The following is a 24,341-nucleotide window of genomic DNA, read 5'->3' on the forward strand; positions in this document are numbered from 1 at the left end:
GCTTGTGTCTTGTGTTTTTGTGATATTCATATACACATAATTTGGAAATCGCTTGATGAAAGATAATATAACAAATAAGTAAAAGAAGCCAACATAATTCACAAGTAACTATCAAGAAAGAGAAATCTAACCCTATTTCTACTAGCATTGATTTCTCAACATGGTCATGTGGAACAAAGAAGCATTGAAATCTCAACTATTCACATTTTATATGTTGCTAATGTTGAGCAAAGACATCCAAAAGACATGTACCTTAGCTCCTTTCACATATTAAACAACCTTGACAAATAAATTTGCATATTAATCTTTTATAATAAATCATGCCAACAATTTTGATCAATCTTGAGATCCAGCCTTTCAATTACAGTCTTGCTCATTTATGATATCCAAGTTTGAATGTATCCATACCATATCACATTTTCATTCCTTCAAGTTCGTTGTTGTCTACAATGAATATAATTCACATGTTGGATGCTTTACTCAATCATTCTCTAGTGGAATAACTATTTTCTTTTTCAACTTCATAATCTGAGATTGTAGACAAGTTTTTCAAGTGTTGGATCTTAAGTTTTAACAATGAAACAAAGATGAAATTTATGCTTTGTAACTGGCCAAACATTTTGTTGTGTTTCCAAGAAAAACTTGTTTTCTCCTCGAGAAAATTAATTGCATTTTCTAACTTCCAAAGGTTTAGGCCAAAATTTAGAAATTTAAAGAAACACAAATTCAGATTCCTTAGACAAAGAAGGCTTCAACCCTTACTGTTTATTAAGAACGTGTTCCCTTACTGCTCTATAAATTGGCAAAATATGGTTTTTGCATGGTTGCTGACTCGAGAGATTGAGCTCCGCAAAACAAGAAATACGCATGTTCTGGTTGTTGGCCAATTTGAAGGGGTCACTGACAAACCTTTTTCTTCTAATTGGAACCATAGTTTAAAACCTGGCCCAGTCCAAACCGGAATCAGTCAAACCAGCCCACTGGACAGGGCCAAATACCAAACCAGCGGAAACTGGCCAGTCTCATCTTGAACTGGCCGAGCAGGTCAGGCTGCATGGACCCCACATAGGTGGACTTGAAATGTGTGTATAGACTGGTTTTTATTATTTAATATATATATATATATATATATATATAGAGAGAGAGAGAGAGAGAAAGAGAGAGAGAGAGTTCCCTCCCTAAACCCTCACACTTTGCTATAAAAGGAACCCTCCCCCTCGTATTTGCCTCACACCTCTCATTGTGAGCTTTTGTGAGCATATGTGAGCTTCCTAAGTTCTGCAACAGCACTGAGTTTTTCAGCAATAGTCTAGCAGCAACAAGCTTGGAGTTTGCTGAGTGATCATGTTAATCAGTGATTTGTAGTAGGACAGTGGCTCGGTAGCTTGTAGCATGATTTTTGGACTCTAGAGGCTATTTCAAACCTCATAGATTTTGTATTTTGTTGCTGATATGTATTGCACTCAGTGCCATTTTGTTATATCCACATAATATATAGATGAGCAAACTTTGCATATTTTCTCTAATGGTTTGGAATCTTAAAAATAAATTTTTCATTACAAAATTATATTTTACGTATTTTTAAAAAACTGGTTCATTGAATACGGTTTGATCCGAGTCTGAGTCGAAACCCATTTTGACAGGTGGCCAGTTTGAAGACCAGTTAGGAATTTTAAAATGAAGATTAGAACCAGAGGAATGCAACTGCCCTAAGCAGCAATAAACTCCGACTATGTGATCTACTTGAGCAGTAATCCCTCAAGGCCATCACCAATGGAATCTCTTCAATCAAAATTAACTCAAACTCACACCTAGCTCTAACCATCTGCAACATAAGGGTTTGATCAACTGGTTTGATGTTCATAGTCACATGTCAATGAACAATTCATGCAGATTTTGGATCAAACCAAGGTCCTTATATAGGCACAATTGTAGGGGTATCCTCTTTGACTCAAAAGAGTCATTTCTCAGAACAGCATACCTGTAGGTTGCTTCCTTCAACAAAGACCCAGCTACAAGCGTGTTAACTATGCGACGTAGAACAGAAACTGCAAGGCAAGGAGCAAATTATCAAAAATTAACAAAGTAACAGACCACCAAAAACTGATGGCAAATGTATCAAAATTCCCAATAGAAGAATATCTCAAAAAAACTTGATATCAAAATCTCCTTACGCTGAGACAGCAACAATATTAGTGACATAAGACTGCAGTAAGCTTGAGACTAAAAAGTTCAAAATCCTTTAATTTCAATCATACTTTAATTCCAAAGAGAGGAAAACCTTCAAAGATGAATAAAACTTGTAAACTTTCAAACAAGACCCAACCTTCCATGATCAAACAGCGACAACTTGACACAGTCAATCCACATTAAGCCTAAGAGGGAATGTAAAAAGCCCTTTGAGATCAGATTTCTTTTACCCTTTACATTATGCCTGCTCATTGAACCATAGCTTGCCAGTTCATGCAGATCTCTATGAAGAGTGAGGTCAGACCTCAAAACCAACTTGAAAGTTCAAAATCCTTTAATTTCAATCATACTTTAATTCCAAAGAGAGGAAAACCTTCAAACATGAATAAAACTTGTAAACTTTCAAACAAGACCCAACCTTCCATGATCAAACAGCGACAACTTGACACAGTCAATCCACATTAAGCCTAAGAGGGAATGTAAAAAGCCCTTTGAGATCAGATTTCTTTTACCCTTTACATTATGCCTGCTCATTGAACCAGAGCTTGCCAGTTCATGCAGATCTCAATGAAGAGTGAGGTCAGACCTCAAAACCAACTTGGCCCAGCCACTGATCTAAAGGACCAACTAGTGCTTCAAAAGCAATCACAATTCAAGACTTCTCAAAGACATCTCAAAACCTGCATGCATCAAGCTTGCGCTTGACTAAATAAAGAATCAATCTTAAAGATTGGGCCATAAAGGCCAGCCAAAAGCACCACTGCTTCCTGCGAAACAAAATTGCTAGTCATGAGTAAAAGGTCTCCTTTCGCATGGCCTTCTTTCAAAAAAGGTACCTTGAAATTTCCAAACATGTAAATGAGACGGACCCTCCATCAGTCAATAACAAACAACCCCAAGAGGCTAAGACTCGTGAATGAGAAATATTTGAGGAACTTGCAATAAGTTCCGGGGTGAGTGGCAAAATCAGTATGTTGAAACAACTTAAAGCAATCTTAGGATATCAGCTCTCACAGAGAGACTTCTAAAGTTTTAGCATTTTAACTTTTAACTTTTAAATGGTTCATGAATCCTTGGAGTGGATCTAACATGCCCCCATCAGATGACTATTGACACACTTAATAGATCTTCTTTGAGTCAATATCTTATCCAGAGGGGGATCCAAGAAAGGATAGATCAACATTTTCTAAAGACTCATAGACATTTGAATGTAGGCTAGGGTAGAAATGGCAAAACATTTAACACTATAGGAAAGTTGAGTTTAACAAACTGTTAGCTCAAGACTTCATTTCAAGGACTTCAATTCATGTTAAAATTTAATTTGAATTAAACATTATATCTTCACACTTTTATGATTTCTTTCCCCATAACATGCAATTAGCACCATCTGTGTCATCTAAAACAAATCTAACCTTGTTTATTATAATGTAGCATAGGAATTCAATGGTAATAGGGAAAAGTAAAAATGTTCACAGTATAAGCCAAATCTGAAAGCCAAGGATACCTGTTTGAACAACTCAAAGGGAAATTTGGAGTCAATTAACAAAAATTGCAAGTATAAATTGCAACTTCAAAAGACTTTGGTACACAGTTGTTCAAAATTGAATCATTTTGGGGACCCCACATACAACTCTAGAAAGCGTGTGAGTTTCCTCTGATGTTAAAATCAAAATATTGTTAGACAGTGAAACTCAGAATCTGCCCATCTGTCCTGAAAAGGAAATTGGAGAGTCTGAAAAGTCTTGAACTCTATAAGGAGTCTAGACTCTACATAAAAGACAACTGTCCTAAAACTTGGCAACAATAAATTGAGTAGAAATCAAGGCCCAAGGAAAAGGATTTAGGCCAACATATTTTTCTCTAAAATGCAAGGGTGAAGATTTGACATTTTGAAATCTCAACTAGTAACCTGAGATGCCAGCAGTTAAGCAAGTTATTTCAATGCAAACAAGGTGATTTGAATTCTGTTTTTAATAATTAAACCAATCAGGAAAACCACTCTTTAAGACTACTCAAGAGAAAAGGTACTCAACTACGAAAGGAAGGAATCTCAAGTAGTTGAAAAAACCTTACACGAGACCTCAAAGTATAGCCTCAACATAACAATATGTTTCAAAATGTTACAAACGAGCTTAAGTATACCAATTGGAATATTTAACCACAAAAGAATTCCCTGGACTGGTTTAAGGAAAATTTCAAGGATAAGACGAGATTTAGCTAGGAATAGATATACTAACAAAGAAAAACAATTCCAAACACTACATTAACTCCTGCATTACAAATTTATAGAAGAGCATCAATAAAACCTTGATAAATAATGTGGTATCTTGCAACAAAAGGTAATTGTTACAACTCAAATTGTACCCTAAAGTGATGAAAGCTCCAACCCATGTCGTACAATCTGAGTGGAACCTAGGTAGGTCACCCACTATCACCTCGACAACCTACCTTGCCTCTTTTGGCTGGCTCTGCTCCATTTCGAGGGGCTCCCCTAAGATCCATTAGGGCATAAACAATATGGAGCAAGGTGATGTCACAAGTAACCCCAGTGAATGAATTGGGCTTTTAAAGGAAAAGGAAAACAGTGGTGATGGAGGGATGTAAATGTTGCTTTTCCACGTCCTTGTTGTCTGGGATAGAATCTTAAATCTCTGACGCCACCAAACCAAGAATCACAACGAAGCTACTTTGCACAGTGGAATATAAACAACAGTAAATCTACTAGTGCACAAAATATAGACAACTTTTTAACAATTTTGTACAATAACCCAACTTTGTTATATTAATCAACTGAATAATACAATCGTCTAGGGCTCCCGTACCAGGGATAATGGCCCTCAAATATCCACTAGTACAAGAATACAAAACCAAGGCTTGGTGTCAATCCATCGACAACCTATCTACCCTCAACAAAATACTCTGACCATCTGGCTATCTCAGCTCCTCTCGGTCATACCCTGTACCTGCCCAGTCCGTCAGCTCCCAATCTGCAACACTACCTCTATCAACGATCCAAGTCCATCTGGCCAATGAACCTCGATTATCCAATCTGCTCACTAGTTGTGCCTTAGACCATTAATGGCACAACACATCGAGACTCCTGTCGAGTTGTTCACAACTCACTGTTGCTCCTCAACTAGTCAGGGACTTCAACCCACTATAGTCCTTCCTGTGTTGCAACTTGCTCCAATGAAGACTAACATAGGGCACGGAGGGCCACCACCAATCACTGCAAGATGTCCATCTCCTACAATGAACACGGGCTAGGAGGACTGCCCATCTTCTGTTGTAGATGTCCTTCTCCACAAGACAAATCTAGGGTTGCACAAACTGCTCTTGGCTAATCAAACCCTTGAGCTCAATGACTGCCACTCTAGCAGCTACGTTTGTCCATCAAAGTGCTTGCACACTGAGCTCCAACTTGGACACTATCACTTTGTCCTCCACTGGACCATAAATGCCCAATCCACTGTCCACACTTGGTCCACTCTCACGATGCCCTCCAACATACCACGAGTGACCAATCCTTGTTGTAAACTTGTAGCATCTACTCCTGGTTAGGGCATCCTCACACCTAGGAACCCCTCCTCTTGGCTGCCAACAGACTTGTCAAGTTGTCCTCTCCTAGGACACAAATCCACCTAGCATCCAATCATCAACCAAGGAGCCATTTGTAACTTCCTATTGTTGCCCCCTTGCCTTTGGGATATGTGCAATTTGAAGTCTGGTTAGGGCACACCAGTCACCCTAAACCACTCTTCCAAACTTGTGTGTCAAATATCCTCCCTTTGTTGTTCACTCTGGGTTGCTTAAACACTGTTTTGAGCCTTGTAAAAATCCTCACAAGACACCCTACAGTTGACTGTCCACAATAGCAATATAATTGTCCACAAACAAAGGAAGACACCACTATTTGACTGCGTTGTTCCTAGGAGTATCTGCAGTTGGGGTAGAGAGCCTATACTAGGCCTCTCGACCCTCCAAATTATGCCTCCAACCTGTTGTTGTAGCAACACTTTCTTGCAGCCCAAACAGTGACAAAATACACACTTAAACATGCACAAAATTGCACCCAAACTTACCTCTACTCTTGCGGCCTGATCTGGCAAGGGAGACACATCCAAACACGAGAGAAAAGCACGACAAGCAGTCCACTAATCCTCCACGCATGCTTCTTCAAAGCTACGGCTTTCTCTCCCAAGGAAACGCACCCTAAAACAGAGAATATACTCTTCAAAAACTCATGCTCCTTGCCTCAAATCTATTGTCCAAATCAAAGCCCAAACTTGAGATTCGATGCACTTAGGATGTGTGGAATGACCTCCAACATCACCCTTTTTTATAGCCTCCATGTGGGTGTCAACAAACAACCCTAAAGGGCACCTTAACATCCGGCCGACTTGACCTAGTAGGCCTTTTCACCCACACTCCAAACTTCAAAATTAACATCTCTTCAACGACACCTCAGAATTGGACAATTCTTGATACGTTGGATTCGTCTCGTCATCTACTATCATCCTCATCCATCACATGTCGCAATCTCGTCACGGTTTTGGCCCAAACATCGATGGATGCAAAACCCCAAGCTTGTGTTTCAAGCCCACAAGGCTACCTTGTGGAGCTCCTTCCAAACCCTTGATCCTCAAGGCTTGGAGTACCTCCCACGCTACAAAAATCAACAGTGAAGACCAGTGCCAATACTCAAGAACAATGGAGTCCAATGAATGTTAGGACAAGAGTATATCAAGAAGCATGACCAATATAATGGATCAGGGAGAAGAAACTAATATCAAAAAGACAAGTAGCTTTTGGGCCAATTAGGTAAGATGCAAGGTCAAGAACCCACTAGAGAGGATTCCTCAATGGAATTGTGGCTTGCCTTTGCCCAAGGATCGATAGTTGAGCAAAATAAGCCACACATTTACTAAGGGAACCCCCTCGAGGGTTTTCCTAACAAAGAGGCTTTGTGACTACTCCACACCAACAAAGGGGATGTGAGATCTTGTGTTTGTGACAACCCCTTCCATGTGACCATTGTCCCCCAGTGGATCAATCTCACTATGCCTTGTGGTGGTCCTAAATCCATTAGGAGTTAAAACCTCGACAAACCAAGAAAGAAAGATCTGCTAAACTAAAACATTCATCAGATAACAAACTTGGAACCACAATAGCACCAAGAAGATTTTCATTTAACTCCTGGGAGAGGAACACTCCTACTATCCAACCACCCTTACAAAAGAGGAAGTCCATTTATATAGAGGAGGTAAGGACCTTCTCTAAGTTCTAGAATTCACTGATTAAATATAAAATAAAAGTGGCTTTGCCACATGTACAAGAATAGTAAATGATTCACCACAAAAGAAGGATTAATCCTCATAAAACATTTGATCCCCTAGATTAATCCTCATAAAATACATTTGATCCCCTTAAAAAGAAATTTTATCCTAAAACCCTCTGCCCATTGTCCTTAGAGGGGTCCCATTCCTTGGATTTAAAATGCAAAAAGAAAAAGGAGAGAAGGACCCATTGCTTCTCGGAAAAACAAACCACAACTGAGGTTTTCTTCTTTGGTTCCTCAATAAGCACAATGGAAACATCAACATTGCACTATTGTGCAACAACAACCATGCATCTCTCTTTCCAACATCAAACCCTACAATGTTCATCTACCTAACCAGTGAAATCAATTCTTAGATTTAAAATGCAAAAAGAAAAAGGAGAGAAGGACCCATTGCTTCTCGGAAAAACAAACCACAACTGAGGTTTTCTTCTTTGGTTCCTCAATAAGCACAATGGAAACATCAACGTTGCACTATTGTGCAACAACAACCATGCATCTCTCTTTCCAACATCAAACCCTACAATGTTCATCTACCTAACCAGTGAAATCAATTCTTAGACCTATTCAACTCCTTGTTCATGATATAAGAATTGAATGTTTCGAGGGCACAAGTCGCAGAAGCTTTAATTGTTTCCTAAGAATAGAAAGGCTATAACGCATGTTCTTCTCAACTGGAATAGCCATCACCACCCAATCCATGCACGATCTGTGCCATCCCCTTTGCCCCAACCCTGCAGATCCACTGCCAAAAAGACCACAGCAACCAAAACCCCAGCTGGTCAACACATTGCATGCTTTGTTAAACAGACCACACCAATCTCTTCTCTTCAACCTTGACCAGGTCAATGATGTGACTGTCAAGGAGAACCAGAACGGGCCACCTGCAGCGCTAGCACATAATAGGATCTCTTAGTTCTGCTTGGATCCCTCCATGAGCCTAGAAAGTCAACATAGAAGAGATAGTCAAAGTATCTCGCAGTCCCACTATTGCTATCATCAACCACCCTCAATGGCCGCTTTCTCCGGGGTCTACCTTCAATCTTGGTTAAATTGATATTTCTCACAGTAAATACAGCAAGTGCCTTGAAAACCGCCCCATGTCTGTCCTTAACAGTGAATACAATGCTTGTCTTGAATTATTGGATCCCTGGCTCACATTAAGAAGCGAGTAACATTGTCGAAGTCATCCTGGATCCCATTTAAAAGAAAATCACGGCCATAAATTTCTGCAGCTCAAGCCCTCATAACAGCTCTTGTACCTCTGTGATTATGGGTGGCTATAAACTTAGCAGTACTTTCTGTGACATCCACATTTTCTAGTGCAACACCCAACTTGCTTAAAGCCTTCTCGCACGAAGAGCCTAGGGATGACTCACAACACGTCTAATATCTTCCTTCTTCACGCCAGACAGTCCAACAAGGCAATGCTGAAGAGGAAGCTGCAATTGACCCACTATATGTAAGTTGTGACAACGTAGCAAAACGTAGTGGTGGTGAATGATGCCACCAAGAGAACTTTCTATGGGAAGAACCGCCTGTCAACTATCCACAATTCAACTGCCTGGAATGCATTTTCAAACCGTTCACAAGAAACTGCCTCGTACTGTGGATAGGCTTTCAAAGCTGCAACCTCACTAGATGCTCCAGGAACATCCTAATAGGCTACATGAACTTGTGAACAATGGCATGATAAAGGAGCTAGATCTGTTAAAGATAAAACTTAAAAGCCCTGTCTTGTTGCAAGCATTCTAAAACACCTTCTTCAACCTGTGTGCAGACCCAAAAACTGTAGCAGTCGGTAACAGTAAACATGTTCCAGCAATGTTCCTTGGAGAACAACTCAAGAGGACAAGACATGTAATGAATCTACGAAACAAATAATGATAGTCATATTAATAATTGAATTTCTTTCCAAAGGAAACTTAGTGGGATCCCCCCACTTTCCCAAAATCTCCAAGCAGAGAGTGGCTTAACTGCTGGCAACAATAGCAGCTGGTAACATCTTACTACTCAACCAGATTTGAACCTATGACCTATGACCTCCCCATAGGCAAGTGTGCCTTGGAAAGATGATTTAACCAATTGACTCATTGAGCAAACACTTGGGGTTTCATATTAATAATTAATTACCTAATAACAACTATAATACTTTACCCTAGGTTCATGACTCATGACCTCTCACTAAGGGATAATATAATAATAATTATAGATCCCTAACCATTGTATTCAATGTTGATGTATCTTTTATCTTTTTCCTACATTTTAGGTCTCACTAGGCCATTTGCCTATGTATTATAGCATCCAAAAAATGATGTGAACACTCATAAACCTAAACAAGGACGATTTAACAATTAAATGCAAAGCTCAATAAATAGAACTGAGGTCACACAGCCTGATCCAAGTTGCATGGCTAAAAAGCTCACACTATTAAGCTGTATGTCCTATAAATCATGAACTGAAGTCAAAGTGAATGTGCTGAGAGACACATATACAACTCAGCACGAGTAAGATGTGTAATGTTTGTGCCTAAAACTAAGCTGACAAGTTGCATATATATATATATATATATATAGATATAACAAGTATTTCAACATCAGCCTAGTTATGCACCATGGTATCTGAAATATTTGCAGGGATCCCGTGGAAACCTCTCCAGACAGTGGTTATGTGGATAATATTGCTTTTGCAACTATACATATTTGAGCTGGTACATAATTCTCTTGCAAAATCCCTGGATAGTACACAGAATGGCTTGGTTGGCCGATGTACCAAGGAAGACATGGGATGTTTTCTGAGCACATATAGGAGAGCATGGAAGATCCTACTGTAGCAGCATTCTAGCTGATTGCTCGACCTGAGTTTGAAGGGTGCATCAAGTTTGATGAAGATGTGATATAGAAGCTAGGCAGCCGATACATGGAATATATGTGTTGTGATGCAGCTCACAAACTCTATAAAATAATGAAATCTGTTGTAATATCACTATCAGATTGCTACAGAATTGCACCCATGTTGAGGGAGAAATAGATGTCAGAACTGCCTTACCCTCTTCCTATGTTTTGGTGCAGGTTCAAAGAAGACATCCTATAGGAGAATAATGATGCCATCAGATCACATAAGGAAATTACAGGAGAGTGCTTTTTCAAGTCAATCCCAGAAGGCAGTCATGTAGAATGTATTTGAAAGGCAACAATAATAAAGGCATGAAATCTATCTGTAGAAATAATCTAATGATTGCTTTCGAAACATGCTGTTGCAGTTCTGTTGCAGACATTAGCACATGTTTGTGGGAAAGGGATGTGCTATTTAAACTCGGGCCATGCTCATCTATGTCTTTCAGAATATTCTGAAATTCTTGCATCCATTCATGTGATTTGTGGAATTTATATTAAGCATTCCATGACAACCATTTATTCCATATCTTCTGGAAGAACTGTTTTTGGGTGTGTTTGTGAATTAGCAGCCTTTCAAACTTGTAAGGGCAAAGTGTTTATCATCTAATGGATATCCATGTTGGAAAGACACCTCAATTTCGGCTATGTATTTACTGTGATGCACCATCTCTGAAGTTTGTGATCTTGAAGAGTATAAAGAGAGAAAACCATAATTACCAGCAGCCCAGATGGATGTCTCTCTTTTATGTCTTGATCCTGAGATTGGGGAAGAAATTGTACCTATATTTCAAGGTCCATTCCCAGGAATTTGTATTCCCCCTGAGACTTTCTTAGGCCCCACATGTGCCCTTTGGGTTTGTCCTAGGCTTGTGTAATGTCCCCACCCCATAGGAAGCTTACGACGGAGTCTGCTAGCCTAAAGTGGTTTTCATAGGCTTAAGCTGGGAAATATTTAATAAGGGGACTTAATTTGCCTAAGGAAACTTTATAAAGTTCAAAAAGGAGAAAGGATGATATTTCCTAGGCAAGTTAGAAGTCATTTTAACTTTATAAAGTGAAATATTATAAAGTGACTTTATAAAAGTGAATTTAAAAAAAAAAGGGAAGGTGAAAAGGCAACCCTAAACTCATAAAAGAAGGAAAATGAGAAGACTCTCCTCATTCATGCATTTGTGAGTTTGGAGAAAGAGCTCCTAGAGAGAGTTTGAAGGAGAAGCTTAAGGTTTTGGAACCCTAGCAGACTTCAGTGTTGAAACTAGACACCCTAGTTTGATTTTTTAGAGTGAAATCACCCAAATTTCACAACTGCATTTCATAGAGATGAAGATTGTCGGGGAAATAATGAGGTATTCCAGTGTTAAAAGTTGATTTCATTATCTTACATGCTATTTTCTGTCTAATCTTTAAGGAAGAAACCCACAAAGCCTATGACATTTCCAGAAAATTCTGAGGATGTGTTTGTGAGAAGGAGGACTGGGTGTACAAATTGATGCCACAGAAGAAGATGAGTCTGGACAGAGAACAGAGGCCGAGTTTATATCTTAAGGGTCTGCTCTCCCTTGGTGTCTAGTTGAGAGCTGGTGGTTCGATTTCCAGTGTACCAGAGTAGCTCAAGTTTCCTTGTGTTCATTGCTGGAAACGTGGTCACTGTTGGATTGTTTAGTGGAGTAGCTCGAGCCCCAAGTCACAGTCACAAGTTTCTATACAGCTGGATGAGTTCCTTTTTCTTATGAGCTACGTGCGATATAGCCAGACGCGTGCAATGCATGTGGGAGTCCATTCTGTGACAGAGCCAACCTGAACATTAATTTTTTTTGAGCTGCGTGTTTCTTATCCTGCCTGTGCGTGGTCTGTAGGAGATTGGAGGGTCATATTCCCTCTTCTACACCTGACTGAACAACCCAGATTCATGTTAAAGGGACACGAACCTGATTACTATGCTTGAGACTGCTGTAATCTCACCTCTGGAGCTGCGCATTATCACAAGGGCAAGTTCTGTGTGTGCCAAACTTGGTTTGGGACAAGTTAAAGACTTGGAACTGCTCATTGGAATGTTCCTGGACTGAAAGCGTGACTGCTGCCCTGGAAAGTTGCTGAGTGAACATTGCCTTGCTGGAGACAGAACCAGGTTCCCTTGACACTTCATTCTCTGATGTATTTGCTCAGAAGATAAATAAAGAGGCTATTTCTGTCATTTTCATTGCGTGGACATTAATATATCAGCATTATAAAATTTTCTGAGTTGTTAAATTAATCATACCAGTCCACTGGAAATTGCTTGAGAGCATTTGTTGTCACTGTATACCATTGTTGGTAAAATATTATGAATACACACCTACAGCAGTATTACCCTTGAACTGTTCAAAGAAATCCACCACTAAACTCAATCACACACTCAGAAAATTATTGAGAATTTTCAGTGTTATTTAAGTGAGAATATTACAGCCTGCTCAAGGATCAGATTGGAGCCAAGATTATTATAGCAATTTTCGTCAAATTGTGGCTCTGAATGAAGCCCACCCCCCCCTGTTGCCTCCAGGCTGCATAGCAGACAAGGAGACATGAAGGAGAAGAAGCAGTGGAGGGCAGCCAGGCAATCAGGGAAACTTGAAAATGAGTATGGGGTACCCATGCTGATACATGAAGCCGACCAAAGCAAGGAGGACGAGAGAGAGTTTATGGTGTGGGCTCATTGCCTGGCTGAAGAAGACAACCCAACAGTGGACACACAGGAGGTACCTCCAGTTTGTAGAGGCCATCCCCCAGTTTGCAGCCCACATCAGGCACCAAGAGAGCATCAAACCAGATCCAGGAAAAAGCAAACCAAAACTCAGAGGATTGTAAGAGGTTTTGAGGCCAGGCACAAGGCTGACACTGTCCAGCAACTGCACAAGCTAGAAAACAAGGTTCAGGGACAAAGAGGAGATGCCAAAAGCACCAAAATAGATGAGGAACTGGCACACATTATCCCAAATCCAGGCTTCTCTATGTTGAAGTTTGTAGCTCGGGCAGGTACTTCTGCACAGACCTTGTGTCTAGGCGTGCAGAAGTTGCCCACATCTCCTTAGAATACTTGCTCTAGGTTAAGCAAGTTGCTAATGTAACTTAGCCTAAGTTTAACTTAGGAAAAAACACATATTAATATGTTGGCTTATTGAGCTAATAAAACTTAGGAAAAGTAAAGTAATTTACTTTAGTGAGTAAGTTTTAATCTTAGCCATTGATCTCAAGTGAGGCAAGATCTAATCTTGGCCGTCAATCACTTTGAGATTAAGGTTAGGGTTAGGGTTTTGGCTCAATGTAAAGTTATAAAAACAAGGTTGAGGAGAGGAGATAGACACACAACAACAGCACAAGATTGAGAGCGGCATCTTAGTGAGCATGTTCCGGGTCCAAGAGAGCGCAGAGGGGTTGGAGATCTGGATCTGCAAGAGAGAGCAGATCTACTGGATCAGATCCAGAATATTGTGATCTGTATTTTCTCAGTTGGGCCATTATCCCAAGATGGGAGCCCAAGTAGGTTCTGAGTTTTATTAATGAAGAATTGATTTGTTGGGCAGAAATCTGTGTGTATTCATGTGATTCAGATCGTTATTTGCTTCCGCTGAATATTTTTAGTTAGGAACACAGCTATGTGTTTAAAGTTTTAAACTTTATGTATTCAGTAATTTGTTGTTTGGAATTAAATACTAAGTGCTAGGTTTAAGGAAATCTAACACTGTAGAAGAAGGAATACCAGGTATTCCTCTACTTTAGATCTGTATTGGCACACGAAGGAGCTAATTGCGTGCCATCTGAACTCTGTGGAGGAAAACAACCCAACCCTGCAAGGAATCAGGGAGGAGCTCGAATAACTGAATGATAAAGGCTATTTTATGCTGCAAGCCCTTCAAGACTCAAGCAGAGCTTCAGAGAAGGCAGAGGAAGATAGAAAAGAGCAGCCACCAGGGATAGACCCACAGCACTCCATCTCCTTAGATGAGGATGAAGACCAGCCAGCAGAGGCCCACGTCCACTTTTCCTTCTAACCCTATATATTTTATATTTATATGCAGATCTTTTAGAGGCCACAGGCCAAGTTTCCTTCAAACAGATTATTTTTTGTATGTGACAGTAAAGACCATGGGTTGGGACATAGCAAACTCTGTTTTCCTAGCTTTCATTTCCAATTCAGAGGCCAGAGGTCCAATAGCATACAAATGGTCCTAAATTTTGTTTTAGAAAAGGCACAAGCTAGGACCTTAGCAAGCCATAGCAGGGGTTTCAAGCAATGTGGAAAAAGTCGAAGTCGGGATTAAATCGGCAAGGGTCCAGAAGTTGGAAAAATCGTTAAAGTTGGGAGTTTTTTGAAAAATTCGGCAAAAAGTCGGCAAAATTAAAAAATACAAAAATATTCATTTTTTTTTAAATCCCGACTTTTTAAATAAAATCCCAACTTTTTCAATAAAATCCCGATTTTTTCAAAAAATAAAAATAAAAAAATCGTTAAAGAAACTACCTCATTCACGATTTTTTGGAAAAAGTACCGATTTAATCCCAACTTTTTCGATTTAATCCCGACTTTTTCAACTGGGAAAAAATCAGCAAAAAATCAGCCGATTTAATCAACCAGCCAAAAAAATCGCATTTTGGGGATTTAATCCTAATTTTTTCCCGACTTTTTCCACACTGGTTTCAGGTTGAGACACCTCACCTGCAACCCTCTACCAAGTGTGTAATCAATCTTTTTGCACCCTGTAATATAAAGTACTATCTTACAAAAGAAAAAATAAGAGTAAGAGGTAATGTCAGATCAAATGTGGCTTTAATATGTAACTCTGTATAGTACTTTAGAAACAGAAATTTTCCTATTACATTGTGAAGTGCTTTGCCAAGAGAATGAAATCTAATTAGTGTGCTCTGGTAGATGCAGAGGGATCAGTCTGCTATTCATAAATTAAAATTAAAAAACGAGCCAAAACATCACACCCATATCACAGCTAGTATGGCATGCCTTGGAAACCTAACCACACTGTCCACTTGCCAACCATTATCTGGATCGGCCTTCCTTAGTTATCTATTCCTGCAGATTACAGTAGAGGGGATGCAAAAAGGCTCTTTTGTCTGTAGGCATTTTCAAAGAGAAGAGGTATTAGTTTTTGCTTTCTCCTTCTAATTGAAGACCTCTACTACAGGCAAAAGATCTAATTTTGGCAAATCTTGTTTGCATTGTCCTTAATTACACAAATGTAGACTGGTAGAATTCTGGATATGGGATGACAAAAAGTCCTGTTCAATATGATGGGCGTAACAGTAATTTCTTTATGGATGTCAATTATTGGAGAAAATCATCTCAAATGAATGATGGAGAAAACTTGAGAAAGTTCACAAGTAATTTATGTAAAATACATTGAGACACAAAAGCACTTTTCCTCCGACTAAATGTTCTTATCAAAGAAAATATGCTATCACTAGAGATCAAAGCAACCTATTTTATATTATATGAGATAAAACTTAAACACTGATTAAACCAAGACAGTTGATAGAGCAGGACGTGCAATTTTCAAAAAGGTTCTGGGAGCGGAGCATTTGTTATATAATACATATTTTAAATATATTTTGATGCATATATATTCAAATAACATGCAAAATGTTGAATCAACTACAGAAAAAATGAAAATACAGATTTAACTACTGGATTTAAGATGACCATTAAAGCATCAACATTTAGTACACATTTAACATCAGTCGTCTAGTAGTTATAACATTACCATTAAATGATCAATAATCAACCTTCAAGTTTCAATGTATAAAATTTGTCATCAACAAACTGTAATAGATAACATCAACCATGAAATGAAACAGAGCATCATATTTGTTACCAAATGGTTGTAAGATTCAGTTAACAATTCAAAGGTAGGTTCAAAGTTCAACTTAAACTGTCATATAATGTTTACAAAATTGGCCATAATAAGTACTAAGTTCTAGACACTACTTTGAAACGGGAAAGAAAAAAGAGATCTAGAATCTGCCAAAGTTTCCTCTTGCCACGAGAAATTTCTAATTTATTTTCTCGTGATCTATGAAGAAGAGGAGCAAGAGTAGGTTGAATTGTTCATGGAACATGACTAGTAGTTATATGGCCCCCACGTAATGCTAAATGTTGTGAAGCAAAAGACAGCTCCTACATCTAGAAACCTGCTACAGGATGGAGGTGGCATGTTTGCTCCATCAATATGATCACCATCATGACCACCTAAAAGTTCAACTTCCATTAGCCCATATGGCATATAGTAGATGATGACAGGGTGTTCTATTAAGGCACTCCATGATGTGAAGGTCACCAGTTCGAAACTCCGTGGGCAAAAATCCATCCATGCTAAGGGTTGGTGTGGCCCAGGCCAAGTGCGATCCCCGGGTGATTTCAATGGCTTAGATGCCCCTAGATCACGGCTACTCAAGCCACAGGTTAGGTGTGCCAGTCATCTCAGGACTTACATGACCTAGCAAAAAAAAACTAAGGCTCCATCCTCCGAACTAGCCTCCTCTGAATTGTTATCCCAAGTCATATATGTTCTATCATGCTTCACTGCCTCGCAATAATGGGACAACCACCTAAAGTTGTAGTGCACATAAACCAAGCCTTATGCCCAGTCTACATTCAAGATGTTTCTCTTCATGTTGTGGATGAAGCTATAGGTGCTCTAACACCTCCCTGCAAAAGAAGTTTCAACAATATGTGAAAACACCCTCACCACCAATTTATGCAGATGGATGGTAGAGGAAGCATATGTTCCACCATTCGATAGGATTTAACCTATCTTGATCTTTAGTGGCATGCAAGTTAGCAAAGGATCTATGCTCGCTAATGTACTTGCTCAATTTGCTTCATACTTGAGCACACTCTTCATCATCACGAACTAGCTCCTCTAATGCTAGCATATACCATTTGTACCCTTGGATTTGAATGAGGTTTTCTCCTAACCCCACCCCCAAGTGCAAGTTGCACCAACCAAGATGGAGAATAATATTTGGGTGTAAGGACATATGCTAGGGCATGGAGTGGAACACTCGGATTAACCCACCTTTTCACCACATTTTTAGGGATATGATCATAAAAGATTACATCTCTCGGCCCAACAATGTCTTTGATTTGGCCTAGCATGCTATCCATTTGCTAATACAACTCCCCACTCACTAGTTGATCTGTATCTACAAACTCAATCCTAATAAACGGACTTGGTGAACTACAAAATATACCTAACATGTTGCCAAAATGACCATCAAGCATTGTATCCTCCACCCCCCTGAAATTCATGACTATCAATGTGAATGTAGCCCTACCTTTCAAATTCTGCCATGAACCCTTGAGACCATACTAGTCAATGCCTCTCACACCTTCAAAAAGAGTCTGACAATGAGGTAAAGCTAGCAAATCTAGTCTTTGCAATATTTAGCAGCTCCAAATTAGCGTGATTGTAGAAAATGTGGTGGGCCATGCTATGATTGATAATAAAATTCATCATTTTCTTCTCTCTCTTGTACAATGCACCAATCCATTTATGATCATGGTCCTTCATCTTAACAATATCATGCATCAAGAGGTTTAATGTGTGAACCAAACACCCTAACCAAAGTATGTTAGAGTTCATATCCCAAGCATTGCTCCTATTGCCTTACAATTGGCCATTGTCATTGTACGACCCAATCTCTTGACTGGCTTTAATTGAGGATTCTGCAATATTAATACCAGTCTGGTAACAATCTAAGTAGTCATGGGCTAAAAGTAAGACTAAACCACTAAGATACACACCAAGAATATTTATGAATGGCCTACACTTTACATTCGTCTGCCCATCAAATACAATGGATACCCCATATTCATTCCAATCTTCTCTAAATTGTCCAAGAGCACTCTGGATTTTGGCTCTTTCCCTATCAAATCCCATGGTTCTGGCAATGTCATATCTGATGCTCTTGTATCTTTTCAAGGCACCATTGATGGTTTATACCATTTCATGCCAACAAGATGAGCAAAGCACATTGAATGGTACACCACATGCATAGATAAAATAAGATAAGATAATTATATTAATGTCCAACAAATGACCACAACAATAGGTCAATGGGACTGAAGAGTACATCTAGTATGAAATTTGAATACAATGTGGGAGCACAAGCGCAACTCCTAGAAATGTCAAAAATAATATAAAGAAAGAACCCTATATATGTATAAAATGTATAAAATTGTGACAAAGGTATGGTGTTACAAAATACCAAGTGAGTTTAGGCAACTCAAGATAGCAAGAGAGAGAGAGAGAGATCAAACAATTAGGCCAATGATGTCAAGATCTCCCAAGTCTAATGGCCAAGGGAAAAAGGGGCGAACAAGGCACTTGCTTGTTGTCAGAGTCCTGTGGAATCATCAAGGAGTCTAACCGTATGATCCTAAGGGGAATGTACATGAGAGGGATATTCCCAACCTCTGAGGTTGGAAGATGAAAACTCAAAATGGATCTTTGGCTGCTCCTCTGGGGTTGGGGGGAATCTGTCAAGCGAGAGGTACTCTACTCTGAAACCTCCTAATGTCGATCTCTCTAGGACTCTGAGAACATCTGGCTTGATGTATGGACTGGTACCGTCAAGCCACTCATGATAAACCTGAAAACTTTTGAATTTGTCAGGCGAGAGGTACTCTACTCTGAAACCTCCTAGTGTCAATCTCTCTAGGACTCTGAGAACATCTGGCTTGATGTATGGACTAGTACCATCAAGCCACTCTTGATAAACCTGAAAACTTTTGCATCCACATCATCCCTACAAACTTGGTCAAGGAAATATAATATTGTTCTATGCTCGAAATGCACAAATGAAAATCCACTAGCATGGGGGAGTGTAGATCAACCATCAAGCATTCTTTGTGAACCCAAGGTTTGACTCTCATAGTCAACCCTCGATTTTTTGTATTTATTATGTGTAGCCTCCTCTTACTTCTTATATTTGTTTCTATTTTTGGCTAGCACATGCTCACAGGGATTTTGTCCTCTATAGTCTTACCTTCATCCCATGGCATAACCCCATAGGATGTCTTCTCACACAGGTATATGAACTTATGTAAGTTGCATGACAATGGGAGAATATAAATTTTGTGGTTCCACCCCCTTTCCCTCCCCCAAGCTTCATCACATACTTCCACAAGGGTGTTGAGCTCTCTTTGGGTTGTTGCCCATCATCACTCCCATTGTCATTATCACCATCCCTCCTCCATGGTGTGCGTTGCCTACTTCTAGTTCTTCTTCATCATCACCAGTATTTCAATGTCCCAACACCACCATCATAATAAAAAATTAAACCGAAGCATATACCACATTGACATACCCATCATGCTTGTTGAATCTTGAGAATAACTTGTCTTCAACAAAATGATGGAGAAGGAGAAATGGGAAAGAATAGGAGAAGAGATTATTCAAGCATTCAACATGGTAAATATATTAGTTCACAACACATGAAAATAAATTAAAAACAAACAAGAGTGGGATTTAAAACCTAACCCTTTAACTCTCCAGTGGTGGTTGAATGCAACTATTGCAGCCTTCAATCTCCATTCCAAGATCTCACAAATGGCAGCCTTCAATCTTCCTTCCAACCTCTCACAAATCTGCTCCTCAACTACTAATAAACAGCCCACTCAAAACCCTGGCAAAGAAAATTGAAATGAGAAATAGAATGAGAGCAAATGGAGTGACTGGGTGTTTCAATCCACCAAAGAACCCCAGCCATGCCTAAACCAAGCTTGTAAAACATTGTCTTGGTTTCCACAAAGAAAAAAAAGAGGCCAAATGCTTTATCACGCGGGAGTGCCAAGGGAGTGTTTTTAAAGCTCCTGGGAGCACTTAGAGAGTTCTCAAGGAGCGATGCTCCCTGAGAGGGAAAGGAGAGATTTGCAAGGGAGTGTGCTTTGGGAACAAAGCATTGAGAGGGGGGCCAAGGTCGGGAGGAAAGGTGCTCCCAAGGAGCATATCATTGAATAAAATTTATTAAAAAACAGTTGAACCAACGACAACATAAAAATAGCTTATGAAATAGGGAAAATCATTTTTCCCCAAAGATTGAACAACAGCAATGCAAGACTTAAAGGATAAAGTGATAAAAAAAATTGTGCGAAACTCCATTTCTTTTCTGAAAGAGCCATGACCTACTACAAATATCAGATCAATTCAAGCTGGTTGTCATCACTTTTATCTAGAAAGAGTCTTTAGCTGATAGGGGAAAATTGTGAAGATAAACAATTAAGGAAGTAGTTTGCGTAACTCATCATGAGGGTGGATGATAATTGCAATAATAGCCTCAGCGGATACAAGGCCATGCATATTATTCATAGAAAATGTGGCAGATGAAATACACATGCCCTAGCAATGTTCCCATAATAACAATATTTGCAACAAGTGCAAAGATCTGCCCAACTTTGCAATGACTTGAGTAGCACGTACTTTTATTCAATTAAGGAACTTAACAATAGAAACCTTAGATCATGGAACCAAGTTCTTAAAAAGCAATGCAATATGCCGATGTGGAGAACAAATTGGATCTAATCGGTCAGGTCATGATCTAGTAGAATGTTGGAATGGTTGCCACGATGATGACTCAGGTTCAAAACCTGCTAGGCATGGTCCAGACTCCAAACGATAATGCAGATGACCCGATTTTTCCAAGGAATTTTGTAAAGGTGGCAAAAACTGGTCTTCCAATAACAGGGAGGTGTGCTGCTAATGGAGGACCTGTGATAATGTGGCTTTGCAGATGAGGGCATGTGCAAGATCTGGGTGAATTTTTGTGGCATGGTATTCTGTGAAGGCAACAAACAACAGTTCTATGTTAATGCATAGATCTTGTTAATGGTGGACCTCTACTAATGAGGCTTTGCACATAACACTATTGCGAGTTCCGGGTGATTTTGATGGAACAGAAACCTAAGTGGGTGGAGTACCCAAATGCCATCTCATTGTAAAGATGAAATTGTAAGGAGTTATGTAGCTTCTCTAGTCAAAAGAGGGGGTTTACCCACAACAATTTTTTTTTTTTAAATTTTGATCTGCACACACATTCTATGGAATAGCTTATCCTATGTGGGTAGCCAAACTCCATGTAATTGTAGGGCCAGAATTGTATGGTATTGTGTACCTTCTCCAGTCAAAAACCAAGGTCTACAGATAACCATTTTTATTTTGATCTGCGGCCGTATTCTATGGAATAGCTATCCTATGTGGGGTAGCCTAACGCCGCCTAATTGTAAAATGATATTGTAAGGTATTTTATGTACGATCGCTGCTCAAAAAGTGGCGTTTACAGATAGCCATTTTTTATTTTGATCGGCACCTGCAATTAAATTGTGGCTTAAGAGGTCTGCACTGGCAACTCATGGATTTTATTGTGAATAACAAAAGCAGATGAAAAGTGAGTTAAGAGGTAACCTTAAAAAAACCACAGAGGGGTGATGGTGGTCTGGACCCAACTTTTGCATCAGAAACCTTTCAGATGCTGGTTGATACAATATAGCAAGAAGCTGAAGATGAGTTCCATGTGTTGACACTAGATCTTTGAGTTCTCAGACTGCCATGGGCCCCTTAAGTTCAAGGGCCTTGTCGTACACTCGCTGAGCCCCTCTGGGCTTCGAAAAATGCAAGAGAACCACAGCAAGAAGAACACCCCCTGCGTCCGCCAGTCCATCCTTGAGAGAACCTCCAGCAGAATGCCAGATACCCATTTCATCTCCCAACTCCTTGGCAGCCCCTATGGTAAGAGAGAGAATGCATCCCACAGGGGTAGCCCATCTGTAGAGCAGCCTGGACGGGGAGAGAAAAAGCCTTATTGTGTAGGCAGACAAAATCACTATGAAGAAGCACATGGCCAAGTGTTGGAGCTTGTCCACTGCAATCCAATCGTCTGCCATGTTTCTGCCTCTGCCTTCATGCACACTTGCTTCTTACCACCACGGGAGGTCTCAGGGTGTTGATTATAATAAGGCTGCAGCTTCCATGGATTTCAACTAATTCTTGATAAAAATGGATCGCGGTTCGCTACCTTTGCCGGAAGTAGATTGATTTCTTTCCTGTGACATAAATGTTTTACGAAGAAGCAAGCTATCGACCCTGCCCCTTAAATAAGAGCCTAGACAATTTCCCGTGGTTTTCGTTTTTTCTTTGGAAACTGATGGCAACGCCAGGGTAGTTTTCAGATGTGTCTTCCTTTTGGTGACAACGATAAAACGGGTTTTTCAAAATAATTAATATATTTTTAAAAGGTTTTTCAATTAATTTATTTAAAATTTAATATTTTTTAAAGTTTAAATTTTATTTACCTAGATGAGGGTGCGAATTGGTGATTGGGCAGTGGAACAGAGGATTACTGGATTGTATCTCGAGTACAGTACCACAACCCCTCACACACTCGAGGCCATGGGTGCAGTGGCCCCTTGCATGATGGCATGCAGTGAATATGGGAAAAGTGGCAGCGGGAGTTATGATAGTGTTGGCTTTAACAGCATCGAAAAGAGTAAGTTGGGTGTTGTTGTTCGTATTGCTCATGGACGGGAAGACTGGTGCAACGAACAGGTTCTACGACACCATCCACAACAACAAGCATATCAATTGTTTGCAAAAGTTAACAGGTATGTACTCAAATATCTCTCAGCGCTCGTAATGTTGACCTGTTCTGGTTTTTGTTTGAGGGAGAGGGGAAGTATTATGGGTGAGAATTGTGAAATCAAGCAGCGTTGGAGGATCCGGGGGCGTAGGATGGTGGCATTCGCTTGGTCTTGTGTTTGTCTCTCGCACCCGCTTGGTATTTTATCCATTTCTCTTTGCTTTGAAGTCCTTCTTTCCCGCATGGGAATTCTGGTGATATTGAACAAAGGACCGAGGGGTGTAGATAGTAGGGGTCCTGCAGGTATAGGTAGAGAGACAGGCTCGGGGGTAGAGTATGCCAGTGCACCTGCAGTCTGAGTGATAACCCTTTCTTTAGATGCATGTGTAGCTATAGGGAGATAGGAAGAAACCTCGACATGAGGGAGAATGTCAAGAATTATGGGCAGGAAGTCTAGCAAGGGAGCGGTGTTGGGTATGACAAGCAAATAGGCAATGGCGGCGTCATGGGGCTCAAGGATGAGTGGATGACTAGGTTGGGTTCTCTGTTTGCATCCTGGACAGAGGGGAAAGGGTATGCTTGCTTTCGTCGGCTGAGTGATGGAAAGTGGTGATGTTCACCAACCTGTAACTAGGGAGTGAAAGCTAACCTGCTTGAGGATGAAAGGAGGTGTTTGAGGCGAAGGGTAACCACTGGGGCTGGTAGTGAGTTGGCCACCACGAAGGGCCCGACACTGCAATTGATGGGGGAGGGGAGGAAGAAGGCAGGTTGGCGATCTGTAATATTACCACCTGTGTGCAAGGCTATTGTTATATTACGTTAAATTGTCACTGGATAACGACTTGTTGCAATGAACAGGGTTGGGACAGTGAAACCATGGCTCGTTCTACAAAAACCTGTGGTCGTGGAAGGCGGGCTCAAGTGACCATGAGGGACACGGACCCGGGCACGCCTGAGGTCCGTAGAGGTAGGAAATTTGTGGAAAGATTAATCAGTGAGGCGGGATAGGCGTACCAAGAAGGCACGAACGAGGGAATTCGCAAAATACTAAAGGAATGGGAAGAAGAAGTTAAACAGGAGAGCAAGACGGACACGAAAATTGAGGATTGGAGAACCCTTGTCCCGCACTTTGGAAACACAAGGGGCAGAATCACTCAATTCAAGTAGACCCTATACCTGTATTGGTTGATGAAAACCCTATTGGTTAAGGCTATGGAGCAAATTTCAGTGGGCATGGTTGTCACTGTCCAAGGCATGCCGAATTATAAACAAGAATTCTAGAAGGTGCAGTTTCA

The 24,341-nt window shown here is 40.1% G+C and overlaps 1 protein-coding gene and 1 pseudogene across 1 annotated transcript; both read right to left on the reverse strand.

The window, feature by feature from the left end:
- Positions 1-1,526: 1,526 nt before the first annotated feature.
- LOC149149554 (uncharacterized) lies at positions 1,527-22,636 on the reverse strand. The gene is made up of 2 exons (XM_089439222.1): positions 21,876-22,636; positions 1,527-2,048 (listed from the first exon to the last, which is right to left on the reverse strand). Exon 1 carries the CDS (start codon positions 22,352-22,354, stop codon positions 22,010-22,012), a length of 345 nt encoding a protein of 114 aa, XP_089295348.1. The 5' UTR covers positions 22,355-22,636; the 3' UTR covers positions 1,527-2,048; positions 21,876-22,009.
- LOC149149555 (arogenate dehydratase 3 pseudogene) lies at positions 7,904-12,571 on the reverse strand (annotated as a pseudogene).
- Positions 22,637-24,341: the final 1,705 nt, after the last annotated feature.

The sequence above is a fragment of the Pinus tabuliformis genome, chromosome 9 (genome assembly GCF_031772625.1).
Source record: "Pinus tabuliformis cultivar Carrire ecotype Pingquan chromosome 9, CPIR1, whole genome shotgun sequence".
NCBI lineage: Eukaryota > Viridiplantae > Streptophyta > Pinopsida > Pinales > Pinaceae > Pinus > Pinus tabuliformis.